Source organism: Panthera leo, chromosome B1 (assembly GCF_018350215.1).
Source record: "Panthera leo isolate Ple1 chromosome B1, P.leo_Ple1_pat1.1, whole genome shotgun sequence".
Taxonomy (NCBI): Eukaryota; Metazoa; Chordata; class Mammalia; order Carnivora; family Felidae; genus Panthera; species Panthera leo.
The window spans coordinates 132,344,932-132,356,234 of NC_056682.1; the positions used below are offsets into that span (position 1 = coordinate 132,344,932).

At 38.4% G+C, this 11,303-nt stretch overlaps 1 protein-coding gene across 1 annotated transcript in view; it reads right to left on the minus strand.

Moving 5' to 3' along the window:
• Positions 1 to 2,111: 2,111 nt before the first annotated feature.
• Positions 2,112 to 11,303, minus strand: part of PKD2 (polycystin 2, transient receptor potential cation channel) — a 52,674-nt gene continuing 43,482 nt past the window's right edge. Inside the window, exons 11-15 of the mRNA XM_042935936.1 lie at positions 9,580 to 9,701; positions 9,203 to 9,320; positions 7,944 to 8,107; positions 3,460 to 3,607; positions 2,112 to 3,099 (exon numbers count right to left, since the gene is read on the minus strand). Of these exons, the coding sequence (XP_042791870.1) occupies positions 2,863 to 3,099; positions 3,460 to 3,607; positions 7,944 to 8,107; positions 9,203 to 9,320; positions 9,580 to 9,701 (789 nt within the window). The 3' untranslated portion in view covers positions 2,112 to 2,862. The remainder of the gene's footprint in view (positions 3,100 to 3,459; positions 3,608 to 7,943; positions 8,108 to 9,202; positions 9,321 to 9,579; positions 9,702 to 11,303) is intronic.

Genomic DNA, 11,303 nt, shown 5'->3' on the forward strand with positions numbered 1-11,303 from the left:
GCAGTCTGACTCCTGTTATATACCCATGGGGGAACTCATGAAAAGTCAACGAGGGAATTAACATTAACGTTCAAAGATTTTGAAATAACAGAAATATTAAAACCAACTATTCACTATAGAAATGCATAAGTAAAATGTGGTTGCACATTAGGGAATACTATACAGTCATCAGAATAACTTAATGAAGGTACATACTGCTGAAGAAGTAATGTGTCAATCATATTTTTTGGACATAAAAGAGAAGATGCCTGTTTCAAAGTCTAAACCTTTAGTAATTAGTCTCATGATACAAGGCAAATTACCCCAGCTGCTTCTACTTAGGAAACAGACAACTATTACATCTGTTATTATACCAAGTCTTTATTAAGAAGTAAAGTGCTCAATATTACACATTAATGAAATTCTCAATTGTCGAGAGACTTGCATATGTAACATCTTCTTAAAATCACAGATATAGAGGGGAAGATGATAGGAGAGGGAAAAGGAGGGAATTCTCCATGACTAAAGAGAAAAAAAAGTATGTAACTTACGGGTAAAAAGAAAGAATTTTGTAAAATCGTACAGGTGAAATGAGAAACAAGATGATAATAAGTACATAAAAAGATTTTCTAGTGACCATAATTAATATATGGCACGTGGTCAATACACATGGATACCACATAATGGCTGCACTTCAAATTGAAGTTTGTACATGTAACAACATGGTACACACACATAAATATGTACACTCAATATCCCTGGAATGCAAACTTCAGTACCTAGTAATAAAGAACTTCATGTAGCATATTCAAAAGAAAGTAAAGATGGAAATAAAGCATGAGAAATAACTATTAAAGAAACCCAATGCATATCACTTCTATAGAAGCCAGCTTAGGCAGGTTTGTTTGCTCAGGCTTTAACTGAAGATTTGACCGACATATTCTATCAATCACGTAAACGACTTAAAGCCAGGCATTCAAACTCAGGCCTCCCTTCTGTTGTTCTCCAAGTCAGAGTTAATTCACCAGCAACGCATTCTCTCTTGCTTGTCCCATTAGCTCTCTCAAAAGGTCACCTCATTCAACACTTTTGAAAAATTAGATTTTTTTATTTTTTATTGAGAAATAATCTCTTCTCTATAAATTTGGTGGGACCCTCTCCTAATGAAAACACAAACAAACAAACAAACCAAAAACTGCTGCAAACTCAAACTGTGGCTGATACGTTCTGATCATGAATGGATTTTCAATACCAGAAATTCCTTCTCATTAAAATTGAGCTCCATTTAGATTATACATTCAAGTTTTGAACTGCTGAATCAGACTATTTGAGTTCCATATTCTTAAAACAGCATAAAACTCAAACTTCAGTTTTATAATGTTTGCATATGAATTTCAAAACTCCTGTAAATTTTTGTTTCAAACGAACATATCTGCTGAGTTAAAACCCTCAGTACATAATGAAAACATTTAGGAAGTCGGCTTTCCCAGATTAGTTACAACGTTCATTTCAGTTGCAAGTAAATTGAACCATGCGGGAAGAGAATATATGGACGAATCTTTATACTAAACTAATTATAAGAAAAAGTCAAACTGATGGGGCACCTGGGTGGCTCAGTCAGTTAAGCATCTGACTTCGGCTCAGGTCATGATCTCAGGGTTTGTGGGTTCAAGCCCCACATCAGGCTCTGTGCTAACAACAGCTCAGAGCCTGGAACTTGCTCTTGTGCTAATAGCTCGGAGCCTAGAACTTGCTTCAGATTCTGTGTCTCCCTCTCTCTCTGCCCCTCCCCTGCTCATTGTCTGTCTCTCTCTCAAAAATAAACATAAAAAGAAAAAAAAAGAAAGAAAGAAAGAAAAAGTCAAACTGAGTGACAGGGCTCCTTCTAATTTTCCTATGTCATGGCTAGAGATGACATTTTAACCTACAATCAATCTGGTGGTTTGACGCAGCTCATTTTATTTTTTATTTTTTTTTTTAAACGTTTATTTATTATTAAGAGACAGAGAGAGACAGAGCATGAGCATGGGAGGGGCAGAGAGAGAAGGAGACACAGAATCCAAAGCAGGCTCCAGGCTCTGAGCTGTCAGCACAGAGCCCGACACGGGGCTCAAACTCACAGACCGCGAGATCATGACCTGAGCTGAAGTCGGACACTCAACCGACTGAGCCACCCAGGCGCCCCATCACGCAGCTCATTTTAAATGAGAGTGAAAACAGTATGAACAAATGAAACAGTTATTCCCACGGACATGAACTATAATACAATGATAAAAAAGCACAGTATTCAACATGTATCTTCACCATTCATACACATTCTAGCATAATGACTACATACCCATTCCACGGTTCATAGTTCTTTTCCAGCTCATCTTTTGGAAATGTTTGCCCCAGGAAGGTAGTTGAAACAAAGGGTTCCTTTCTTTAAAGCAAGCTATGTTTTATGTCCATAAACCAAGCCCGAGTGGGAAAGAATGCCCCTACTTTCCCTTCATGCACTGGGCAAAAATGACAATACTGATTTTTGTGACTGGAAATAAAACTCAGAAGGCTTTTGACAATTCTCTCCTAGCTTTAAAGGCTACATTGTTGTCCACTGAGAAGACTCATCCATGGTAGCAAGTGGGCAGACCACTCCATGTACTTTACAAAGATTTTTTTTTCTGTACTCAATATTTACACCTAGGTTTCTTATATGAGAAAAAAAAATCTTCTTTGATCCATGGGCAAAGTTTATCTAAAATAAATTAAAGTGCAGAAGAATTAACAGTTGGTCACAAAGACCAGCATCATATGGTGGTCAGGGCATATAAATAGTGTACTTGCTCTGGCCATTCAGGACAGCCCTTTCTCCCCTATTAGGAACACACACTAACACACATCTTAGACTTGGATATTGGAACTCCCATTTGCACCTGCGCCTTCTATTCCGTCTGCAGACTGGGAGGAAGAAGGGCGGGAGCTTCTGGGGCGCGGCTGACCATTCAGTCCCACCGGCGTGCCTAAACCATGACTTATCTGGGAAGCTGCATCGTCAGACTCCCAGCGTTCCAACTCTTCCCGCACTAGTCGTTCCATCTGCTCCCTGTGGATTTCACTGTCACGACCCAGTCTTTCATCCTAACAAAGGAAAAAGAGATCAGGATGTTGGGGGTTGGGGGATGCACACTTTTGTACTTAGAAATTGCCTTAGGAAATCAGGGGGCCAAATAATCTGTCAACATTAAATAACACTGGCGATTTATAGCATATATAGCAATTCTCTGAGCTACTGGAGTGACTTTTTGACTTAATTCTACCCTTCAGTGAAGGCAGAACCATCCGAACAGTATTAAGAAAGTAATACCTCCAGACTATCATCTGATCTGCACTGATCTGCAGTTATAGACATCTCAGAAAACCTCTCAGATGAAACACTACAAAATATGACTACCCTGATATTTTCTAGAATCAGTGTTTCTGTGTCAGATGACCACTTACCTCCGCCACCCCATCCAGCAGCCTTCCCAGAACCTCCCTTCTCTTCAGTTTGGCCCGCTCCATGATCTCCAGCTTCACGATCACAGCATCAATCTTGGACACGATGCTGCCGATGGAATGCTCCATTCGGTCCACTCGTCTCACCAGGCTGCAGGAAACCACAGGTGAGAGGGGGAAAGCCACGTTGTGTGGTGGGCTGCCTTTTCAGCCCAGCTGGCTTTTCATTTAAAAAAAAATTTTTTTAAACAATTTTTTTTACATTTATTTATTTATTTTTTTTTAATTTTTTTTCAACGTTTTTTATTTATTTTTGGGACAGAGACAGACAGAGCATGAACGGGGGAGGGGCAGAGAGAGAGGGAGACACAGAATCGGAAACAGGCTCCAGGCTCCGAGCCATCAGCCCAGAGCCCGACGCGGGGCTCGAACTCACAGACCGCGAGATCGTGACCTGGCTGAAGTCGGACGCTTAACCGACTGCGCCACCCAGGCGCCCCGACATTTATTTATTTTTGAGAGACACGGTGAGACAGTGCATGAGTGGGGGAGGGGCAGAGAGAGGAGACACAGAATCTGAAGCAGAGTCCAGGCTCTGAGCTGCCAGCACAGAGTCCAACACGGAGCTCAAACTCACGAACCGTGAGATGGTGACCAGAGCTGAGATGGACACTTAACCAACTGAGCCACCCAGGTGCTCCCCAGCTGGCTTTTCAAATGGAAGTGCTAAGATATTTTTCTTAAACAAGATGATAATCAGCAGTCTCAAACTTTAGCTATAAACTCATATATTGCTGATGGGAATGCTAACTGGCACAAATTCTCTGCAAGTCAACATTGTATTAGAAGTCTTATGTATGTTTAGCTTTTATTCAGGTATTCCATTTCTTGAAAATTTTCCGAAGGAAGTAAGTATATGTGTGATTTTTTGGGCTACCAGCATGTTCATTAGAGTTCTGCTTATTAATAGTGGTTCACTGAAAAATGGTTACATTGAATAATTAATAGAAAAATTTTCAAATATGTTATTTTCATCTATACAATGGAATTCTATGGAGATACCAGAAATTGTATGGTGATAGAATATTTAATGGAATAGTGGTATTTACAATATATTAAATAAATAAAGCAGTTAGAAAACACTGTTCACTAGTGATCCCATTATTTTGAATAAAAAAATTTATGTAAATGCTTTAAAAACATAGAAATAGGAGACAATTTCTGGAATGGTGACAGGAGGGCTTTGTAAGCCCTCTCCCAGTGAAACAACCGCCACTGTTGAAAATTATCAAAAAAATTTTTTTCAAAACTCTGGACATTTTCTTAAGGGTACACAGCAAATGAAGAAGCATTTATTTAAGAAAATCCACTGAATTTCAGAGAGTCTGCTCCCTCTCTTTCTCCCCCAGTTCAGCGTGACAAAAGTGCCACTCCAGTTGGGTTAGGCAATGAACACAGGACTCCCACTCCCTTCTACTCCCAGTGGGGGGCTCTGGTATCTCACAGGAAGGGGTGGGCTGCGCAGTTCTCATCCCTGTGCCTCCACCCCCGAATCCATATTGCAGAGGATCTAATCCAGACAAGAGTGGCAGCGAGCTATGAGGCTCTCTTCCTCCACTCATCTGCCAACTATAGGGTGGAGTTTCCATGCCCTGAGAGGCAAGCTGAGAAGACTGAAGGCTGCCATCCCAGCCCAGTGCTTGATTCATGAAACAGGGGTATCACTCTGGGAAGTAGACCACTGTCCCTGCCCCTCTCTCTGAAGCAGTAGCACAGGGGTTTTGCCCAGGGGATAGTCAGGCCACAGAACAGAGAGCTCCAAAGCTTCCCCCCAAGAGAACTGTCTTTATTTGGAACAAAGTGCTAAGCCTAAGAGTGCTTTTGAAAACAATGGAGATTATGGTGATAAACAGTTAAGATGAAGCTGGTCTGCTTTGGAAAATATCAACAAAGAGATACAGATTATTTTAAAGAACCAAATATAAATTCTGGAGCTGAAAAGTACAATAAATGAGATGAAAAAGTCACTTAAGGGTCTCCACAGTAGATCTGAGCTGGCAGTAGAAAGAATCAGCACACTTGAAGATAGATGGATAGAAGCTATGTAATCTGAAGGGCCGAAGAGGAAAAAAGTGAAGAAAAATGTAGGATACCTGTAAGCACCCCAACAAACACAGGGTAGGAATCCCAGAAGGAAAGGAAAGAAAGCAGCAAAAAAATACTTTAAGACATAATGGTTGAAAACTTCCTAAATGTGATGAAAATATTACACATTGTAGCAGCTTAATGAACTCCAAATAGGATAACTGCAAAGAGATCCACACTCAGATCAGTCAAAATACTGAAAGACAAAGACAAAGAAAAAATCTTGAAAGTATCAGAGAAAAGTGACTCATCATGTATAACACTGAGGTAAGATTGCTAAGGTAAAATTGCTGAGGTTAAGACTGCTAAGATCTTACTGCTAATCTTAGCAGTAAGATTAACAGCTATCTTCTCATCAGAAACAATGGAGACCAGAAAAAAATGAAGGGGAAATAAAAATATTCCCAGATAAAAAAAAAAACTGAGGGAATTCATGCTAGCAGGCCTGCTTTAGAATAGCTACTAAAGGAAGTTCTTTAGGCTGACATCAAGTGATCCAGATAGTAATCAGAAGCCACATGAAAAAACGAAGAGCACTGGGTACAGCTAATTATGTAACTATAAAAGGCAGTACAAATTCATGTTTCTTTTCCTTTTTTTCCTCTTAACTGATTTAAAAAGCAATTGTGTAAGACAATATGTACACAATTGTATTGTTGGGCCCATAACATACAGAAATATAATAATATATTTGACAGTAGCAGGACAAAAGAGGGGTAAGAGCAAAGTTGTACTGGAATATGGAAATAACACCAGATGGTAACGTGAACCCACAGGAACGAATGAAGGGAACCAGAAATGGTAAGTAGGAAAAAGAATATAACAAACTCTATAAATATATACTTTCTCTTCTTTCTTGTCTCCTGTAAGAGACCTAAAATTATATGAAGTGATCATTATGACAATGTTGTATTGGATTTGTAACATAGATTAATATGTATAATATGGCACAAAACAGGGGAGGAGTTATATAGGAATATTTCTATATCGCCTTGGATTAAGTTAATATAAATCTGAAGTAGATCCTCATAAATCAATTTGTATATATTACATGCTAGAGCAACTACTAAAAAAATAACTAAAAAATGTAGTGAAAAAATTATTAAAGGAATTAAACTGTAGCTCTAGAAAATATTACTTTATGTAAAAGAAAGCAACAAAGGAGAAAAAGAAGGACAAAAAAAGATATGACACCTACAGAAAATAAAAAATAAGGGACCCCTGAGTGGCTCAGTCAGTTGGGCATCCGACTTTGGCTCAGGTCATGATCTCACAGTTCATGGATTCAAGCCCTGTATCCAGCTGTCTGCTGTAAGCACAGAGCCCACTTTGGATCCTTAGTTCCCCTCTCTCTCTAACCCTCCTCTGCTCACATGTGTGTACACATCCTCTCTCTCAAAAATAAACATTTAAAAAACAATAAGAAGAAAAATGGTAGTTGTAAGTCCAACTATATTAATGATAACATTAAATGTAAATGAAGTAAATATTCTAATCAAAAGGCAAAGATTACCAGACTGGATGAAAAGACCAGGTCCAGCTATATGCTGTCTACAGGGGACACACCTAAGATTCAAAGATACAAACAGACTGGAAATGAGAACAGAAAAAGGTGTATCATGCAAAAAGCGATGATAAGAAAATTGGAGTTGCTATATTAATATCAGACAAAAAAGACTTTAAAACAAAAAAAAATTACTAGAGATAAAGTAGGACAGTTTTTAATGAAAACGGGGTCAATCTATTAGAAAGATATACCAGTTATAAACATTTATGCACCTAACAACAGAGTTCCAAAATACACAAAGCAAAACCTTACAGAAATGAAGGAACAATTTAATAATAATAGTTGGAGACTTTAATACCCCACTTTCAAAAAGTAGATGAAACTAGCCAGAACAACAGGAAATAGGAGATTTAAGTAACACTATAAACCAAAGACCTAAAAGACGCCTATAGAACACTCCACTTAACAACAGTAGTACATACATTCTTCTTAGGTGCTCATGGAACATTCTTTGGGATATACCTTGTGCTAGGCCATAAAAACAAAAAACACATGAAAAACAAAAAACATGTAAATGGAGATACAAACACCAAAATTACATTTTGGGTTAGCGGGAATAGGAGAGATCGTAATGTTTTCTTCTATTTATTTGCTAACTTTCCTATAAGGAACATATTACTTCTATTGAAAAAAAAAACATTAAAAGTTATAAAAAAAAAAAAAAAGAACCTGATGATTAGTAATGGAAAGAATTAAACTGAGAGAGGTGGGAGAAACTGCTTTATCTCATTTAAACTCTTGTCAACACAAATCCTGCCAATTCCTTTATACTTACACTTGAAACTCTTCATAAGAAACCCCACTGGAGATGCTTCCCCTCCTTCTGGAGCTATGCCCACTGTCTTCATCATCATCCTCCTCAGAGTCATCCAGGCTTCTTGGGAAACTTCGGCTGCTCATGGGACGTGGTAAAGAGCTGTGATCCAGATCCAGATCCTCCTGAAGAACATGGGATCACTGGGTGAGGAGCGAGAACACCCAGTCCCCACAGAGCTTCACTGAGGGCTTGGGCAAATGGCAAATGGGTATGTACCAATTACCTAGGATTTCTTTGTGGCTAACACCAGACTGTGATTCCCACACTTGTAAATTTCATGGATTGGCAAATTTTCAAAACAGGTCTTAATGACCAGCAAGGGACTGCTAACTTGTTTGGACAAGAAAGAACATTAAAAATAGAACAAAGCAGAGAAAAAGGTAGAGGAAGAAATATATTATCACCTTTTCATAAAAGATAACACATTTAATAGCCACAAAGTTGGAAGGATATAATCTTACAGTAAAAATTTTGACTAAATGCAGCCTTGTGAAAGGTGATTTCACTATGCCTGGGGAAGTTTTTCACTTACTGGCACCATTCAGTGGGGCAGAGTTTAGAAACTACTCCTCATAGAGAAGGAACTTTAGAATATAGTATTCACCTGCATTCTCTGTACCTCAATTACAATGGATATTTTTTGGTTCGTTTAACCATTTATTTTTAATGTTAATGTTAAAGCTTTTAGTTATCCTTTCTGATTATAAAAGACCATGTGAGTTTACTTCTAACAGTTTCATAAGAAGTATTCAAATGGAAGGCAGTAGTTAGTTTTGTTTCATTATAAATGTTAAAGAACAATTAGCTTTACATCTCCTGGGAATCTTTTTTCCTTCACTCTCATGGACACAGTGAGGTGTGTGACTATACAGGTTTCCCTTTTGAAGCTGATGGCCAGAAAACTTAGGGCCAGACTTATAGCCCAATCTTTAATCAACATACATGTATTTTTATGGAAGCATTTTTAGCTTCCTAGTCTAGTTTTATATTTCACTTTTGTTTTACCTCATTTTTTCATTTTGATTGTTTTACACTGATGCCAACTTATTGCATTTTTACATATTATTATGTTATATATCCTTTTTAGAATAAGCTGGGCATTACAACATGAATTGAGACAGAGAGAGGAGAAAGACTCTCAGTAATCCATGACTTAGCATGGTGTCTGAAACACTGTGGGTACTGAATCAAATCATGTTCTCCTAAATGAGACCCACCCTCTCTTTTTCCAAGTCGTCTCTCATCTGTTGATGTTCATGTTCGGTCAGTTCTTGATCTCCATCTTGGTCGTATTTTGTGAATATTGCCTCAATCTCTGCATCAGTATGGCCCTTCCTGAAATTATTGAGAGGTTACAGATGAAATCACTTGTGTACATAGTACAGTGCAAACAAAGGGACATCAAAATGCAGGAATAAAGGAGAAATTGCTGAATCAGGGCCAGCTCTTCTCTTATTAATATGTGCCAGAAAGACACCTACTCTGAAAAAAGAGCATCTCTATGAGTAAGTGGTTGGGCCAAAAATATCCTTATCACCAAGAACTTATCTTTCCATTAAGAATTTCCCTGGGCCTCAGAAAGAGTGATTCTTACCCTTTGAGATCTTGTCGAAGTTCATCAAAGTTTAACTTGCCTCCGCCTTGCCTCAGACTCTCAGAAATGTCATCCACGGTATTTTTTTTCAGTTTTAGTTTGACCAAGGCTTTATGGTAGCCCTGTTGAAAAGATTTGGTTTAGTTTATTCTCTTTTTACATGCACTTTACCATCCATTTACAGTAGTAACTAACTACCTGTGCAGACCTTGCTCTGCATGGTAGTTGCAGGATTATAAAAATGACCATGCAAGCCTGAACTATGTGAAGTGATGTTAATAATCAACAGGAAAAATTATGATTGCTCCGTGACCTTTAAAACCTTTTATGAGGGGCACCTGGCTGTCTCAGTCAGAAGAACTTGCAACTTTTGACCGTGGGGTCATGTGTTTAAGCCCTGTGTTGGGTGTGGGGATTAATTAAACAAACAAACTTAAAAAAACAACTTTTTTGAACAAATCAGGAGACTACAGATGCTGGAGAGGATGTGGAGAAACGGGAACCCTCTTGCACTGTTGGTGGGAATGCAAATTGGTGCAGCCGCTCTGGAAAGCAGTGTGGAGGTTCCTCAGAAAATTAAAAATAGACCTACCCTATGACCCAGCAATAGCACTGCTAGGAATTTACCCAACCCAAGGGATACAGGAGTGTTGATGCATAGGGGCACTTGTACCCCAATGTTTATAGCAGCACTCTCAGCAATAGCCAAATTATGGAAAGAGCCTAAATGTCCATCAACTGATGAATGGATAAAGAAATTGTGGTTTATATACACAATGGAATACTACGTGGCAATGAGAAAGAATGAAATCTGGCCTTTTGTAGCAATGTGGATGGAACTGGAGAGTGTGATGCTAAGTGAAATAAGCCATACAGAGAAAGACAGATACCATATGGTTTCACTCTTATGTGGATCCTGAGAAACTTAACAGAAACCCATGGGGGAGGGGAAGGAAAAAAAAAAAAGAGGTTAGAGTGGGAGAGAGCCAAAGCATAAGAGACTGTTAAAAACTGAGAACAAACTGAGGGTTGATGGGGGGTGGGAGGGAGGGGAGGGTGGGGATGGGTGTTGAGGAGGGCACCTTTTGGGATGAGCACTGGGTGTTGTATGGAAACCAATTTGACAATAAATTTCATATATTGGGAAAAAAAAAACAACTTTTTATCAAAGCATTAAAATTTTCTTGGTGTTGGTTATAAACTTATTAGGAAAATTTTAAAAACAGTAAAGTGAATATTTATTTGGTACACTGAAATTTAAAACCTCAGAAACACTGAAAATTAAAATGTTTTATTTCTTTGTAAAAAAATTATCCAGACTAGTCTGAACAGCACATGCCTTCTTCCTGTATAACATATGATATGGAGTAAGCATCTTTTCTATGTCTTGGGGAGCTTTCATAATCTTTTCTTAATATGGGTCAGCTCCCAACATTTTATCCTTTGCATTTTCCATGTCATATCTCCAAGAATTCCTTTAATGTGAAGTTGTTTGTCAGTGTCACTTCCTTGAAGACATTGTCAGCCTTTTCCTCATAACCACTGCCCTCATTCATGTTGATAAATGTGCTTCACTAAGCTCTTTGACTGTATATCTGTCTATCCATTGATATTCAAGACCTTGAAGGGTAGTAATGTCAACATTTCCACGCCCAGCTACGTAGCCTAGAAATCTGTTACACTGGTTTTGAATTTCACTTTCAGTGTTGTCATTCTTTGTTTCT